This window comes from Mesoplodon mirus, assembly GCF_964341445.2.
Source record: "Mesoplodon mirus genome assembly, chromosome: 13".
Lineage (NCBI taxonomy): Eukaryota > Metazoa > Chordata > Mammalia > Artiodactyla > Ziphiidae > Mesoplodon > Mesoplodon mirus.
In genome coordinates, this window is record NC_138989.1 from 30,574,938 (window position 1) to 30,594,044 (window position 19,107).

At 36.6% G+C, this 19,107-nt stretch overlaps 1 protein-coding gene across 4 annotated transcripts in view; it reads right to left on the reverse strand.

Moving 5' to 3' along the window:
- The window catches only part of ANKRD12 (ankyrin repeat domain 12), a 111,329-nt gene that overhangs the window by 32,034 nt on the left and 60,188 nt on the right, over positions 1 to 19,107 (reverse strand). For all 4 annotated transcript variants that reach the window (XM_082640121.1, XM_082640123.1, XM_082640122.1 and 1 more), the window contains one exon: positions 15,249 to 15,396. In XM_082640121.1, coding sequence (XP_082496247.1) covers positions 15,249 to 15,396 — 148 coding nt within the window. The remainder of the gene's footprint in view (positions 1 to 15,248; positions 15,397 to 19,107) is intronic.

Genomic DNA, 19,107 nt, shown 5'->3' on the forward strand with positions numbered 1-19,107 from the left:
GTAGATTTTAAACATTCTTACCCCCCCCCCCACACACACAAAATTGTAATCAGGTTAGGTGATGGATGTGTCAACTAACTTTACTGTGGTAATCACTTTGCAATATATACATATATCAAAACTTACACTTACACCTTAAACTTATACAATGTTATGTCAATTATCTCAATAAAGCTAGAAAAAAAAATAAAGGAAAAAAGCCGTCTTGACTACTTTATTTTTTTTTTTTTTTTTTTTTTTGCTTTACGCGGGCCCCTCACTGTTGTGGCCTCTCCCGTTGCGGAGCACAGGCTCTGGACGCACAGGCTCAGCGGCCATGGCTCACGGGCCCAGACGCTCCACGGCATGTGGGATCTTCCCGGATCGGGGCACGAACCCGTGTCCCCTGCATCGGCAGGCGGACTCTCAACCACTGCACCACCAGGGAAGCCCGACTACTTTAAATTATTATATAAACCAGTGAACTTGATTAGAGTTTTCATCTTTACGATGGTGAATAAAAATGACATTTTAAAGATTATAAGACTGCAATATCATATAAAGGATGGTCCTGAATGTTCCATTTTAAATAACTGGACATATCTAATATGATAACTTTATTTCAGGTTTTCACTGTTTTTAAAGGAAACATTTATCAAGTGCTTACTCTGTGCCAGTCAATAGCCTATGTGTCTTTGTATACTAACTCATTTAACCTTTATTTACCACACCACCGTAAGTACTGTATGTACTCAGGGGCTGTATGTACTGTAACTCCTATTTTACAGATGTGGAACGTAAGCATGTACAGGTTAACTAACTTGCCCACAACTTGAGATCCAGGGCTGAAACCGAGATAATACTATAGGAGCACTAAAATATGAGCTCTTATGATTAAATTAATATAGCACTCCAAACAGTGGGGAAAAAATGATGGTTTTGGCTTGATTTCTGTTGCCAAAAACTCTACAATGTTGAAAGCCTGTTTTTTTTTTTTTTTGGTGTAACGTACTCAATCAGAATTATGAATTCTTTTGACAACAGGAATAGTACTTAAAAAAATATTGGAATTGTGTTTATATATATCATTTTTATTCAGAGATGCACTAATGCATAAAAAAGTCCTAAGATAAACTTCTTTAGTGATCTTCATTTATTAACATTGTTTTTGTTTCATTTTCAAATAGTATTTATTATTCTTTTATTACAAAAGTAAAGAACAGTTAATGTTAGAAAACCAGGAAAATATAGAGATGGGTAAAGAAAAGCCAACTATAATACAGTCCCATCACTCAAGAGAATCATTCTTCATAACTTAAAGTATTACATTCGATTTTATTTGAATTTAACTAACTTAGAAATAATAAAGTGAACAGAATTTCTGAACCTCAAGTCTGTCCTCTTGGCTCTTCTAAATTCCCTGACCAAGGTGGTTGACTACTGTCATTTCAGAAAGCACGCTTATACTCCATGAGCACCTCCAACTCAGACCACATTTTAGCTTGCTTTCTGTCAATATTTAGCCTGCGACTTGTATATACAGCTTATTTTCCCTTGAGGTTTTTGCCTTCTGTCTTGTTCATCTTCATATTATCAATACCATGACACAGTGAATTCTCAGAATCTAATTCATACACTATGTATACTGTAATCTACTCTTTTCTTGATAACATTCTTCACAAAGCTCTCTGACATTTTGTCTTAAAATATGCCAACTGCTCATTGCTGTCACTTGCAAATTTTTCATCAAAATCCGGTTAGTCTTCATATTTTCCTCTTAGACTTGTATTTTGTGTCACTGCAAAGTAATATATTTGAACAATTTTTTCAGAAAGAGAATAGAAAGTATGTCTAATGATGTTTCTCTTTAGCCCTTGCACTTGAGTGACAGGTTGGGAATGGAATTCTAGGTTCAAAATAATTTTCACAGAACGTTGTGACTGTAGCTACACAGTCTTCTCACATCTTTAAGAACAAGAAATCGGATTCCCTCTCCTTCTTCTGTAGGTAACATGTTTACCTCTGAGTCTGGGTGTTTATAAGATTTTAAATAATCTTTATCCTTGAAGTCATGATGTATCTAGATGTGGATACATCTATATACATGTAAATGTATCCTTTCCTTGCTTTTTGTTTTGCTTTTAAGTAAAATTACCCTCTTTCTTCAGTTAAGGGACATCTTCTTCCATTAAAAAAATTACTTTCTCCCAACATTTGCTCTTTTTTGTAAAATGAATACTGCATAACCTGGGTATGTTTTTTGTCTGTTTGTTTGTACCATTTTTCTCATATTTCCAATGTATTTTTTTTTAATGTTTCATATGTTGTCCTTCTCATAGATCTCAAATTAGATCTTCAGTGATGTCCAGTCTATTCTTTAGTCCTATATGGAATATTTACTTTCAGTAATGATAAACATTTTGAATTTCAAGGACTTCCCTTGTCGACTTTTTCAGGGTGGCCTTTTGTTATGGTTAGTGGATCGACTGCCCCCCACCCCCAGTGTCTCCACGCAAACTGAGAAGAACTTACCCTTCTGCTTCCTATGTAATTTACATTCTCCAAATCAGCTGTTGTGCTTGTTCATTTTGGCCCTTCTTGTTTTCATTCAGTTGATTTTCCTCTGGATTTCTTTTCATACTGATAAAGGGGAAAACTTGTTTCTCCAGCAGTTTTGTGGAGGACCTCTACAGCAGGTGTACCCCTGCACGAGTGGTCCATGGTCCTCTCTAACTGCAGTCTTCTCTGAGTTTCAGCGTCTCCGGGGCTCCACTGATAGGGGTAGTTCACAACTGAGGCAGGCTTCTCTTATGCCTATTTGGGTTGTTCCTCTGCTTTGCAATAGTCCACTAACCACAACTAATATATTTAAAAATTGATTATATAACGTATTTATGTTACCTAGCTAAGGAAGTAACATTAGAAAAAAACACCTGCATTTTAGGAAACAAATCTTTGCAGCTTTTATATCCCTATATTGACTGAGAAATGCAGCTTAGAGACAGGAAAATAAAATATTGGGTAACTGTATACAGTTTCTTCTAAATCTCCATTTCTAAACCTCAATTTTCCTAAGTAAAGTTAGATATTTTAATTCTACTATACAGGAGAAAAGTAGTCATACATTTATTTGGAAGTATGCCATATGAGAACATATTTTCACGTATTTCTAAAGTAACAGATATAGATAAGAGTTATAGCTAAGAACTTAGAGGTGAGCTGGAGAGGGAAGAGAATATAATCAATAATTGAAAATACTATGTCTAAAAGCAAAATTTACATAAAAAGTAAAATCAAGTATCACACCACTCTTCACACTCCCTCTATTAGTTATGCATGGCCTTTCTACCAACATGTCAGTAACACAGAAACGAATTCTATAAAGTATAAATTAATCAAGATTTTCCCCCTCTGAAAAATATGATTGGTATCACTACAAAAATTTTGATGTCACTATAGGAAACTGACAAAAATCACCCAGTCTCGGCTATTCCATCTATATATATATAGATAGATAAATAGATAGAAAAATAGATATTTATCTCTATCTATCTATCTATATATATATACACACACACATACATACATATATATATATTACATGGAGGTCCTTCAAACCATGACTAGATAAAACAGGATGACATAGCTAAGGCTAAACTCATTTAACTGTATGCATATATATTTTAAAGTCAAAGGTCTTTTTTTAAGGGTTCTGCCCAAATGTACCCTTCATAGAGCTTTAAGTCTTATTCAGCAATATCTCAAGGACTATAATTATGTGACAGACTCACTTTAAGTTGCTAGGCACTGGTACAAATTCAGTTTTTAAGGAAAACCATCAAGCTAAAATATTTTTAACAAAAAATCTATTAGTTTTGGTATTTGCAATAAGCAATTTTACATATTTTGGGCAAACACTCAAAATTTCTTGACTACTATATTTACATAAAATTCAAAGAGAGATATTTAGAAGACTATTATTTTATGTAACATAAAAATTTAAAGACATATGCATTTGCATCCAAAGAACATCCCAGCTGCAGTCACAATTTCCCATTTATTTTTCTGATACATGAACAAGGAAAAAATATAGAACTATGTAATTTTTATAGACACTACTAAAGAGTAAATGCTTATAGTATGGTAATTTAGGTATTCATAATTTCTTTCCCTTTTTCTCTACTTAACAAAATTTGACATATAAAATTTTCTTAAAAAGAAAACACTCAACTTTGAATTTAAAATTCTTAAGCTTTAGAATTAGGTTGATATAATGAATCCACATAAAACACATGATAAAATCTGTATTGATTTTAAAGTACTGGTTTTCAAATAAGAGGACTGTAGGGGTTTTGGTTGTTTAAGTTTCAGGTAGAAGTAGCTGGTGATATTTAGAAAAAAGTTTGAAAAAGTAAAATCAGAACTCTGTGTATAAAGTGCACCATATGTCACAAAGCAGAGGAGAAAAAGCAGAGTATGCAAAACACAGTGATAGAATTTTTTTTTCCTTTTTTTTAAACTTATTTATTTGGTTGCACCAGGTCTTAGTTGCAGCTCGCAGGCTCCTTAGTTGTGGCATGTGAACTCTTAGTTGTGGCATGAATGTGGGATCGAGTTCCCTGACCAGGGATCAAACCTGGGCCCCCTGCATTGGGAGTGTGGAGTCTTAACCACTGCGCCACCAGGGAAGTCCCAGAATTTAATTGATAATTAAATTAAAGAATATCTCATTGCTTATCACGCTGTAGGCTCAGCCCTCTGCACATCATGGATATTTAAGTGTCTTTTCATTTCTTGTAAGCATCAATACTACAGTGACATATACGTGAAAAATAAAGGGTGCTGAACACCAACTATGGTGCTTACGCTACTAATTTCTACCTGTAGTGTTTATGCTTCCAAGGTTAAAAAGTTTGCTTTAAAACTTCCAAAGGTGATGCTTCTTCCTACTTATAGTTAAACTGTTAACATTACATAATCCATTTAATAAAAATTTCTGGTATATTTTGACTTAAATAATTGTTTTTGTACCTCTTGATTTATTAACTGTTATAATTCCATATGTACATGTATCAACAGTCATATTTTCATAGCTCCTGAAATACAAAACTGAGGATATGAGTTTACCAAATATGACAATATATTTAGAATAGTTACAATCTATTGTTTTAACATTAAGAAAATAAGGCTTCAAAATACTGGTCATCTTGTGTATTTTATGACACAGAAATGCACTCAGTAAACACTAGAGGGTAACAACATATCACAGTCTTTTAAAGAGTTTCCTAATCTGTCTTATGGTAGACTCTAAATGGAGCTTGTCTATTTATTATGATGGAGCATTTCCTTGCTTAAGCTGAAGCATGCAAGTGAGGAAAGTGTATAGCAGATGCTTAATAAACATGGCCAGATTATTGGCAGTCAAGGTAAGATAAGAAAAGGATGAATAATTATTTTAACAATGCCTGGCATTTTCAATTTTGCCCACTGGGCACTGTGTTTAAGTAATAAAACCAGGGTCTGCAAACTTGCAGCAGAATCTCTACTTTGGCAGTTAAGGAGTGTCAGAAAGTATAGGGGGAGGCGCTGTGTGACACCTCTGTTACCATAATTACACCTCTGTTACCATAGATAATTAGTGGTAACATCCGGAGAGCATAATTATGGTGTATGAGCATGGTCTGGCTCTCTGAATATGACTGAGTTTTCAGCAGGGTAGCAAGAAGCAATTATTTGTAGCCAACACTATTATTAGATAGAATTCTGTCAGGAAGGTAATGTGGAATAAGACTGTGGAAAAAGGGCAGAGGTTGGGGGAAAACAACTAAAGAATTATGCAAATTTAAAAGTGCCACACATTTGTATACAAATAAGCTGTAGTAACCAGGACTTGTATTTCCTGCAACAATATCATAAATGTCTGATATGCACAACATAAAATGGCTACTCAGTGTGGTCCATGAACTTAAGGCCACTCTGCCAATTGTTTATTACAAATCTGTGACGAAACAATGAAATAACAGGCTGTGCCAGAGACGGAAATCAGTTATGTCACAAGCACACTTAGTTCAGCTGACATTTTTGTCACAGCATTTTTTCCTCTATGATGAAGGAAGCAGTACACTGATGTACATTCTGGCACAAGCTCTGTATCCTGAGGAATAGTAACAGTTTGTAGAACAGCTACTCTCAGTAGCACTGTCACAAAGCACAATGACTAATGGAATAAACCGTATTTTAAAATGTTACATGTATAGTACCTTTTTATCTACTCCAAATTTATTAAGTTCTGAAATCCATAGTCAGTTATATTCTCTAACTTTGCAACACTTAAAGTGTATCTGTCACATGGATGACATAACATACAAGATGGGTAACAATGCTATCAGGCTTTATATGTACAAATGTCTATGGGCAGTAAAATGAATACCTGATTAAATATTAACACATTCTGAATTTAGATTAGATGATGTTAAGTTTAATAAGGACCTCATGTAAATTAAACAATAAATTTGGGTATTTTTATCAGTCTTTTTCAGCAACTTCAAAATCTTTGTATGATACTTACGGATGATTTTTACTGATGATTTTTGAATCATTCCTTGAGAGATTTTGATCAAGCAATAATTCAGGCACATTCACCATGAGGAAAATAAGTATGCTGAAAAATCAATACATAGCTGATGAACACATGAAACAATATCGGTGACAATCAAAAAAGATTCTAAAAGATGTGTTTCACTCTAATGAAACATGTAAGTTCAAATAAGATACCTAACTTCTTCCATGGGAAAAACTTACTGCAGCACTGCTTTCTCATAGAAAGATTTTTAACCAAAGCTGCTTTTCACAGCTACTGTTTTCTGAAGAGACCAAGATTGCAGAGTTTGTAGCCATAATAAATGGGAGTATTAACATACCATATGAAATGTTCCTATTTTTCAAATCTTATTTTCTTACCTTCTTGCGGAAGCCTATGTAATTCAGCTATTATAATCCTGATTTCACATAGCACAAAGATGTTCAAATGACTTTCAGCTTGCAACTGGTAGATTGATTTACAAATATTTTGAAAATAAGAAGTGACAAGGGTTAGGGGATGATTATGTTAGTATCTCCACTTTCTTAATCAGCCAGATCTCCAGTGCTTAAACAATGCCTAACACATCATGGGTGCACAAACACAGTTGTAGACTAATTGACCTGAAGAAAAAGGAGGAAGACGAATTTAGGATGACTATCAAGTTTAGGACATACATATAGCTGAATGATGAGACAGGAAAAACAAGAAGAGGAGTGTAAATGGGAAAAAAGTAGTTCATTCCAGGTACACTGATTTCTGTGGTAATTCTAAGTGGTAACATCCGGAGAGCAGTTAAATATATACGCATGAAGCGTAAGCAAAAGGTATGGAATAAAGAGATATTTAAAAGGCTTCACAACATAGATGGTAGTTAAAGCTGTTAAGTGTGGGTGAACTTTATTTGGGAAATTATCTGGTATGAGAAGAGGGTTCCAGAAAGTAAATCTTTAGAAAAATAAACACAGGGGTGTACGTGAAGAGAATGAGGAAGAAACGAAGAGATGAGATCTGGAAGGAACCTGAGAAGGAACAGTCTGAGAAGCTGGAAGAGAATTATCTTCCAGGAGAAAAAGTCAGGAGAGAACTGCCTCTCTGAAACCAGGACCAGAGAATTTTAGGAAGAACACAGTCAACACTGTCAAATCCCACAGAGAGACTAAAAAGACAGCTAAGGGGGGTTTGTTGTTGGAAGATCATGTGCGATGTTAGTAAACACAGACTGGATGGAAGGTACTTCAAGTGCACCACAATGCACTTTAAGAAACTTAGTTGTGAAGGGAAGGGAATGGGGATTAAATAAACAGTGGTGCAGGGCAAGAGATTTTGTAGAGTCCTGTATATTTATGTGTACAAAAATAGTATCACACGACTGTGTCCAGCTCTACCTCCTTTCCCTCCACCCAAGTTATCCCCTCCTCTGCCACTTGACCCCCAACACATGCCTCATTAGCAGCCTGAAATACATCCTTCCAGATTTTACTCCACATTTATAAAATTTTACACAAATATGTGTGCATATACAAACATATAGATTTTTAAAACATTGTTCATTTTACAGAAATGAGATATTATGATCCTTCATCTTGACTGTTCTGACTCAACAATATCTTATGAAAATCTCTCCAAGTAACTGGTACAGTGTTAAGATACACCTTTTCATGGCTGTACAATAGTCTGTGGTGTGGCAATATACCTTGATTTATGCAACTGATCCCCTGTATGACTATACATTTTTTCTTCTGCCACTGAAAACACTGTTGTAATAAACATGAGATATTCCCAGAAGTATGACTACTATATTAAGGAGCGTAAGTATTTTTAAAGTTGTGTTTATAATGGTAAATTTTGACTTTACACAAAAGTAGACAGAATGTTACACTGATCCCCCATGTTTTCATCACTCAGCTCCAATAGCCATCAATCTCTGGCCAACCCATACCTCTATTCATCCTACTCCTGTATCATTTTGAAGCACATCCCATTCATGGTATCATTTCATCCAGAAATATTTCAGTATATTTCTCTAAAAGGTAAGAGCCCTTGTATTTTGTTAGCTGTTGCCAGACTGTTTTTCAAAAAGACTAACAATTCACATACCTTTCTTTTAACCCCTTCTCCTATTAGGTAACCACTTTTATAAGTTGTTGGTTTTTTCTTCCATAACTTCTTTTTTAAAAAAGTAAGAAAATACATTGATATAGCTTTTAAACCCCTAAATTATCTTTCCTTTACCCTAACAGGTGAACAATACCTTGGCCAGGTACGTAATTCTCATGCTGCAGTTCTTTTCTCTCAGTAGTCTATCTTCCACTGTTGTAAGTTAGAAGTCCAATGCCAATGCGACTGTATTTCCTTGTAACTTGCTACACTCAGAGTGTACAAGGAATTTGATCAAAATATGTCTAGGGGTATATGTACATGCTTCTTCCATCAATCCACCTGGAATTCACTAAGCTTCATAATTGATAGACTCGGGCTTGCTTCAGCTCAGGAACATTTTTTTCTATTTGTATAATTATGGACTATTCTCCACCTGTTTCTTTTTTTTTTTTTTGCAGTACGCGGGCCTCTCACTGTTGTGGCCTCTCCCGTTGTGGAGCACACGCTCTAGACGTGCAGGCTCAGCGGCCATGGCTCACGGGCCCAGCCGCTCCGTGGCATGTGGGATCTTCCCGGACCGGGGCACGAACCTGAGTCCCCTGCATCGCCAGGCAGACTCTCAACCACTGCGCCACCAGGGAAGCCCCACCTGTTTCTTTTTTTCCCTTTTAAATTCCCATAACTAGCTATTATTCATATGCTAAATCTGTTAGAGCTCCTACTATAGCCAGGACATGGAAGCAACCTAAATGTACATTGACAGAGGAATGGATAAATATGTGGTACGTATACACAATGGAATATTACTCAACCATAAAAAATAATGAAATAGTGCCATTTTCAGAGATGTGGATGGACCTACAGATTGTCATACAGAGTGAAGTAAGTCAGAAAGAAAAAAACACATGTATAATATTGCTTGCACATGGAATCTAGAAAAATGGTACAGATGAACTTATTTGCAAAGCAGAAATAGAGTCACAGGTGTAGAGAACAAACTTAGTTAACAAGCAGGGAAGGGGGGGTAGGATGAATTGGGAGATTAGGATTGATATATACACACTACTATGTATAAAGTAGATAACTAACAAGAACCTACTGTATAGCACAGGGAACTTACTCAGTGCTCTGTGGTGACCTAAATGGGAAGGAAATCTAAAGAAGAGTGGATATGTATACATATGACTGATTCACTTTGTTGCACAGCAGAACTAACACAACATTGTAAAGCAACTATACTCCAATTAAGAAGAAAAAAGATCTGCTAGACCTCCTAGATCTATTCCCTAAGTCTTTTATCTTATCTCTTCTTTCAGGATTCTTTCTCTTTGTATTTTTGCTGTGTTGTGAGGATTTGTTTTACTTGATTTTATAGCCTAATCATTTAAGTCCCACTTCAGCTCATCTACTGTGTTGTCTGATTATATAATCATGTTTTTTATTTATTAGCTCCAAAAAGCCTTTGCGCTGTCCTTGAATTTTCTTAAGTACTCCTTTTGTTGTCGCTGTTGAAATTGAAGTAGTCCAAGAGGCAGCTCTTTGCAAGCAGTGGAAGGGAAAGTGGGCTCCCCCGGGCCTGCCAGTCAGCACTGAAGCACCAGGAGACCTCCCTGTTGCTGGACTAGGTCTTCTCCAACCTCCCCAGTCTCAGTAATGGACAAACTCAGCCCAGCTACTCCTTGAATCTGTGGGGGATGGAGGATTCTGGCATAATTCCTTAGGGCCAGTTACCCGTCCCCCACAATTCAACAAATATTTATCAAGCAATGTCTACGTACCAAACACTTTAGTTTACATTTATTGGAGGCTGAAGGAGTGAAAATACATACTAAAAGGAAAGCTGCCACCTTTACAATTTTGCCTATAGCTTTAGCTCCATCATTACCATTCCCACTACAATATACTGCTTTATCAACCCTTTAACCAACATTACATTTTTCTCTTTTTATTCCCCTCTCCCCGCAGAGTACTGGCTCTAGGCGCGCAGGCTTCAGTAGTTGGGACACGCGGGTTCAGTAATTGTGGCTCGTGGGCTCTAGAGCGCAGGCTCAGTAGTTGTGGCACACGGGCTTAGTTGCTCTGCAGCATGAGGGATCTTCCCGGACCAGGGCTCGAACCCGTGTGCCCTGCACTGGCAGGCAGATTCTTAACCACTGCGCCACCAGGGAAGCCCTTAACTGAGTTTTGTACAAAATTCCCCTGAAGTATAAATTACCTGTTAAATACATGCTTAATATTTTAGTCTTGCCCATTTTTGAAAGTGTGATATGCCACTTAAGTAATTTTTATTATTTTCTACAGGTTCTTCTTCTTTTTTTTTTTTTTTTTTTTTTTTTCTTTTTGCGGTATGCGGGCCTCTCACTGCTGTGGCCTCCCCCGTTGCGGAGCACAGGCTCCGGATGCGCAGGCCCAGCGGCCATGGCTCACGGGCCCAGCCGCTCCGCGGCATATGGGATCCTCCCAGACCGGGGCACGAACCCGTATCCCCTGCATCGGCAGGCGGACTCTCAACCACTGCGCCACCAGGGAGGCCCAGGTTCTTCTTATTTTCGTACAATTTATCTGTTGGGAAACGATGCTGTTGGGGTTTCCTATGGTCTGAATGTTGCTTGGTGCAGCTCAGCATGCTCCCCTGTCTGGGTATTTCCTGCAAATGGCAGCTGGATCCTGAGGACTGGGGAGTGGAGGAGAGGGGCACTTCAGCAAGGGCAGGCAATGCCTTCTTTCTTTCTCTTTTTAATTTAATGTTAGCAACTGTTGATCCTCAATGCTCCCATACATTAACTAACAGGGGGTTGCAAAATGGTCAGTCTTTCTTTTCACTCTTTTAGCTGGATTAATCTTATAAAAAACACTTCTCCTCACCCATAATGAGGTTACCCAGTGACAAGAATTCATATATGAATATGAAGGTGAAATAAATGACTGCTTTTTTTCCTCTTTTTTTGCCTGATTTTTAAGATAACAAATTGGGTCTCTGATGACCATGATAAATTAAAAAATTTATCATCATAGACTCATGGGTTTAAACATATTTGATGGGTTTCAAATCTTTGCAATTAACACCCTTAATGAAACTCAAACTGTTGCATTTTTGGCCAGTGGGGAACTGTTCAAGTTGTCTCCTAAGCCTCTGACAAGACCTGAAATCTGAAATGACAAGATGTTCCAAGCTCATCTTACATATTTCCTGCCCTAGACTTAGCATCACCCATTTTTTCAAGAAATCTTGGTTTTCTTTTAGGAGAAAATATTTCCTGATTATAATCTGGGTACTAAGAATGATTACTGTTACTGTCTTAGTCAGTTTTAGATCTTTTCAATGGACATAGCAAAAAAAAATTTTATGTATTTGTATATTTTCGATTTTATTTGGAAATAATTTCAAACTCACAAAAAGTTACAAAAATAAAAAATAATGAACAGTATATATCCTTTACCCAGGTTTTCCTTCTGTTAACGTTTTACTCTCTTGTGTTATAATTTACTTTCTCTCTATATATACACATGTGTATAAATACATTTGTGTCCCTGAACTATATGAGGGTAGATTACATATATCATGGCTCTTTATTCCTATATACTTTAGTATTTCCCAAGACATACAGATATTCTCTTGTTACCACAGTACAGTTGTCGACTTCATAAATTTACACTGATACAACATTAATCTACTGTCCATATTCCTTGCTAAATGATCTTATAATATCTTTTATAATCTTTCCCCCCCTCCAGGACAGAAAACAGTCGTGGAGCAGGTATTGCCTTTAATTATTACCTCTTTGGATAGCCTGGAACATTTCTATTGCCTTTACTGGTTCATGACACTGACATTTCTTGATCTTTGGTGACAGTGGCTTTTAAAAAGAAGCAGAACATTCCTCATGATTATACATTCTCAGCCAGAATGCTACAAGTGATGTTCTATCCTTCTCAGGGTACCACATGTAGAGGCACATGATATTCATCTGTCTCTCCTTTGATGATGTTAATTTTGATCATTCAGTCCAGGTGGTGCTGGATTTCTCTACCATATAATCATTGTTTTTTTTTCCTCCTCTCTTGTAATGTGAAAAGGTCATGTAAATATCTGCTCTTATAAAAAAAGAATTCTCCCTAGATTTACCAGCCTTTAGTGATTCTTGTCTAATCATCTTTACCATGAGGGTTGTAAATGATCAGGTAGGGGTGGGCACTGACTAGGAAGGGGCATAAGGAACTTCCTGGAGTATTGGAAATATGCTGTATCTTGATAAGGTTGGATTATACAAGGTCTATGCATTTCTTAAAAGCTCATGGAATGTTTTATTAAAGAATTATTAATTTCACAAATGTAAATATTACCTAAAAATCATATACAAAAACTGAACTCTAGCTATAATGAAATGCATGTTAAATTATTTAGAGATGTCCACAACCTACTCTGAAATGCAGCAAAAAAAAAAGAATTGATGGGTAGATCAATAGATATGTGATAATGTAATAAAGGAAATATAGCAAACAGTTAACAACTGCAAAACATAGCTGGTGGGTACAGGGGGTTCACTGTACAATTCTCCAAATTTTGCTGTGTGTTTGAACATTTTCATAATAAAATACTGAGATTTAAACTTCTGCACAGCAAAGAAAATCTTCAACAAAATGAAAAGGCAACCTACTGAATGGGAAGAAATCTTTGTAAATCATGTTATCTGATAAGGGGTTAATATCCAAAATACATAAAAAACTGGTATCATACAACTCAATAGCAAACAAACAATCCAATTTAAAAATTGGGCAGAGGATCTGAATAAACATTTTCCCAAAGAAGACGTATAGATGGCCAACAAACACATGAAAAGATGCTCAACATCACTAATCATCAGGGAAATGGAAATCAAAACCACAATGCAATATCACCTCATACCTGTCAGAACACCTATTATCAAAAAGACAAGAAATTTCAAGTGTTGGCCTGAGGATGTGGAGAAAAAGGAACCCTTTTGCACCATTGGTGGGAATGTAAATTGGTGTAGCCACTATAAAAAAAAACAGGATGGAGGTTCCTCAAAAAATGAAAAATAGAACTGCCATGTAATCCACCAATTCCACCTCTGGTTATTTATCCAAAGAAAATGAAAACACCAATTCGAAAAAATATATGCACCTCCACGATCACTGCAGCATTATTTCCAATAGCCAAGATATGGAAACAACCTAAGTGTCCATCAATGGATAAATGGATAAAGAAGATGTGGTACATATACACAATGAAATATTATTCAGCCATAAAAAGAACACAATATTGTCATTTGAGACAATATGGATGGACCTTGAGGGCATTATGCTAAGTGAAATAAGTCAGACAGGGAAAGACAAATACTCTATGATCTCACATGTGTAGTCTAAAAAACAAACAAAAACCAAGCTCATCAATAGAGAGAACAGACTGGTGGTTGTCAGATATGGGGGGTGGGTTAAATGGGTGAAGGGCGTCACAAGGTACAAACTTCCAGTTATAAAATAAATAAGTCATGAGGATGTACTGTACATGGTGACTGTACTTAATGCATTGCACATTTGAAAGCTGCTAAGAGAGTAGATCTTAAAAGTCCTCATTACAAGAAAGAAAGAAAAAACTTTTTAACTACGTATGGCGACCATTACTAACTAAAATTATTGTAGTGACCGTGTTTCAGTGTATACAAATCATTATGTTGTACATGTGAAACTAATATTGTATGTCAATTATACCTCAATTAAAAAAACGTAAATGGTAGACCTTTCTCTTTTAAAAGTACAGATGTTGTCCTATTGCCCTCTGGCAATGGCTGAGATTAAATGAGTATGGTTTCATTTTATTTATAAATAATATAAAAGTAGTATTATTACCTAATTGCTTATAGGAATTGTTTATAATTTTGTAAAGATATGGCCAGTTATGAGACTTATTGAATTGCTTTCCATTGATTTTTGCCTGAAACATGGTGAAACCTTCCAATCTGTACACAAAAGACTTTCTTCAACACAGGAAAATTTTTCTCTGTTATATTTTTTTAATTGTTTATGTTTATTTTTTTAAACTCTGAGTATGCCAAAAGTTTTATGAAATATTCTTTACGGGTCTTTCCTTTTTAAAACTGTGACTGTAAAATTGTGCCTCTATTTTACAACAATGACCAGAGTTCAACCACCTAAATTGTAAAAATAAAAATGCAAAGATGACTCATTAATGCCAGGAAGAGTTTGGTTAGTGGTGCTCTAATTTATAAAAGAATTAAAAGAACTCAAGATGTGGGATAGCTAGTGGTGGTAGTGTATAGCAGTGGTGGTAGTTATTAATGGGGAGAGAGGCTGCAATAGGCTTGAATGTAACATCAGCAATCTGTGGGGAAAAGAAATCACAGAAATAGGGCGAGAGCATTATGACTCCATTTACACAGAGGACATGTAGCAAACATCTAAATTTAGGTTACTAAATTCACCATTCTTAATAGCTAGGTAGCATTACCTAAGGTACTCAACATTTTAGGTATTATAAAGCAAAAGTAGAATATTCTACTAAATATCATGTCAAACAGGTGAATGCAGATTATGTGGAACAAACCTGTGTAACTCTCATCATCATCAGATAAAGGCACCTCTCTTTTTAGCAGCAATTCCAACTCCTCTGTTTCTGCTACATCCACTGGACGCTCCCCATGTTTATTAGCTTGAAATGGATTTCCACCATGACGAAGTAGCAGTTTCACTATCTGCAACATTAAACAGTAGGAAGACTCAGTCCTTTCGTAGACTGCATTATTTCAACCATTTTCCTCTTGATCACACTCATAATATCCTCCTGCTTCATCTCCTCTGCCTCCATTCCTCAGTGTTTATTCTAAATCATAATTACTCTCAAGTTCCATTTTCATCACCATCCCCCTTCTGATCATATCTACTACAAAGAAATTTGCTCCTCAAAATTTAAGCTGGGCTATTTTAGCACTGAATCTCATTATTTTTCTTCCTGTTTCATCATACATTTGACAAGTATTTACTGAGTACCTATTAACAAGCACTGCTCCAAGTTCTTCAGATAAATCAATGAACCAGAGTATAAAGCTCCCTGGCCTCCTGGAATGTACAGGCTACAGGAAGTCTCAAAAGAAGTATCTCCCCTCTGTTTCAGGTTACCATCGCTACCAAGGCTCTTAATCACCTGTTCCCCATCACTCTGGGATTTAAACTATCGCTAACTGACATGGGTTTACTTAAAACTACTAAAGCTTAAACTTCAAGGCCTCTCATTTTCATGGTCCCCTTACGTGGCCCTATATCTAATTTTTTATTCATTTCTTAAAGAACCCTGCCCTCACAAATTTCAAAAGCTTTGGGCTCCACAAACCAAGATGCGACTGGTTAGTCATCATTTCATTTGTTTGTTGCTCCTTATTCCTCTTCCTTTCTATATTTCTTACCTCTTTTTCGACTGGCTCCTTTCTAGAAGCCAATCTTTCCAGTTCATGTCTCTTTTGCCTTAAAACAATAATGGCAATAAAGAAACGAAACACAGGTTAAAAAAAAAGCAACTGCTCAAACCTATACTCTCCTCCTCTAGCTAAATCTCTCTTCTTTCCTTTACAGTCAAGTTCCTGAAAAGATGTTTACCCTTGGGGCCTTGACTACGTTTTTCTTATTGGCCCTTCACTCTTCTACCTACAATTACGTTACCGTCAGTCCAATGAAATGAGTCTCTTAAGATCTGTAAATATCTAAGCCATACATTGTTTCCCTAGGGCTCTGTCCCTGATTCACTTGATTCATGCTTTGGTCTACATCATCTCCCTGGAGAGCTCACCCACTCTGAATGCGATGACGATTATGCAATCCACTCATTCATTTTCATTCTCGTGCTTGCTCTTTCTCAGCCTTTTTCTTGAGTTTCAAAATCAAATATCCAAATATTCTTTGGATATACTGTATTTCAATACAAAAGCTGAAACCAATAGGTCCCAGAGTTCATTAAACATGCACACTTATCTTTTATTTGTTTCCATTCGCAGTGACTGGCACCAAAGTATACCCAGTCACTGAAACCAGAAAGTGGGGAGTCATCACATTCCCGTTTTTCACTCATACTCTACATCAAATAGGTGGCCAAGTATTATTAATTCTGCTTCCCTAACATCTCTTCTTGTTTTGAGCTTCTACCACCAGTGACATGAGTGTGTTCTATCATAGGTAAATCTACATTATAATTTATTATCACATTTCTCCCCTTATCCTAGACCATAAACTTCATGTGAGATCTTTATTTGTCTCCGTATTCCTAACACATAACTATGGTGTTTTCTGGTACTGAGGAAATATATCATGTCTTTTTAAAGAAGCAATATTAAACAGGATGCTATAAATTAGGAACTTCTAACAAATGAAAGTATTTAAGAATAATAAAGATTCACAGTGAATTAAATAATGAAAAATCTTTTCTAGACTATCAAAGAATAAACCATCAATACAGAATACTTGAAATGTAAGAATGTATAAAGAAAACAAATTATGCATGATCTTAACTGTTAATATTTAATTTCCCTTTTTGTTTACTAATTTTTATCAAATTACATGTTTATGATTTTAAAAGGTCAAATGGCTTTTCAAGGCTGCTGGTGAAGAACAATTGTCCCTGATATTTATGTCCATATACTTAAGTAACATAGTGTGCTGCTTCCGTATTTTTCGGTTTTAGGCACTGCCTAATGTCTTACAATGGAAAACACAATTCAGCTCTCTTTTACCAACTCCGTCCCTCTCCTCCCATACACATCCACTTCCCCCTCCTCCTAACTTTCCAAGATAGACATATTATTTTTTGTGTGCCATTATGATTAATATAAATGTTGAACCAAGTAGTACACCATGACAAAATTTCCATTCTTACACAAGTTTATTTTATCCCAGAGAGTTAATTATCTTGACTTTTCACTTACTTGGTTTTCTACATACTCATCTTTAATTAATCCCCCAACCTGCTCCAACTACAGATCTCTTCAATTCAATATACCACCATTTTTTTGTTAAACTCCTTTCTCCAAGCCTTCTAACTTGCTCTAAAATGGACTGGTTGCTGTCTAGATTTGCTTCCCAGTTGTCATCTTGACATCTCCGTTTATCCTATCATCCTAGAAATAGCCTTCCCTCAATTCTGTGGATTCTTTAGACCTTTTATCTTCTTTTTTGGTTCACTCCCTCATTTTGTTGAAACACCACCTCCAGGAGATTCCTAAGAAACAGTAAATATTCTGAGATTTTTTCCATGTCAGAAAATATCTTTATTCTATCCTCACTTGATTAATATTTACTCTTGATATAGAATAATTTTCCCTCCAGTTTTGAAGGCATCATCATTATCTTCTAGATTCTAGCCTTGTTACTGAAGTCTGATGCCATTCTGATTTTTTACCTTTATATGGAACTTGCTTTTTCTCTCTGTAAGCTTGAGGACATTCTTTGCCTCTATTGTTCTGAAATCCCAGGATAATGAATTTTTTTTTTTTTTTTGCTGTACACGGGCCTCTCACTGTTGTGGCCTCTCCCGTTGCGGAGCACAGGCTCTGGACGCGCGGGCTCAGCGGCCATGGCTCACGGGCCCAGCCGCTCCGCGGCATGTGGGATCTTCCCGGACCGGGGCACGAACCCTCGTCCCCTGCATTGGCAGGCAGATTCTTAACCACTGCGCCACCAGGGAAACCCGACCTTTTCTTTTTTTAACATCTTTATTGGAGTATAATTTCTTTACAATGATATGTTAGTTCCTGTGTTATAACAAAGTGAACCAGCTATACATATACATATATCTCCGTATCTCCTCCCTCTTGCATCTCTATCCCACCCTCCATGCCTTTTGTTTCTTTTTTCTATTTATTTTTTTTAAGATTTTTTTTTTGATGACCATTTTTAAAGCCTTTACTGAATTTGTTACAATATTACTTCAGTTTCATGTTTTGTTTTTTTGGCCACAAGGCATGTGGGATCTTAGCTCCCCAGCCAGGGATCAAACCCACACATGGTCCCCTGCATAGGACCACTGGACTGCCAGGCAAATCCCTCTATTTTTTAATGTTGATTTCTCTCTGAGGTTTTTTTTTTTTTTTTTTTTTTTTTTTTGCTGTACGCGGGCCTCTCACTGTTGTGGCCTCTCCCGTTGCGGAGCACAGGCTCCGGACGCACAGGCTCAGCGGCCATGGCTCACGGGCCCAGCCGCTCCGCGGCATATGGGATCCTCCCAGACCGGGGCACGAACCCGTATCCCCTGCATCGGCAGGCGGACTCTCAACCACTGCGCCACCAGGGAGGCCCCAGGATAATGAATTTTGATCTTGGTCTTTTAACATCCATTGTGCTGAGCATTCAATTGCTCTTTCAATCTGAAGATCCACGTTCCTTCAGTTCTGAGAAAATTCCTGGTTTTATTTATTTGATAA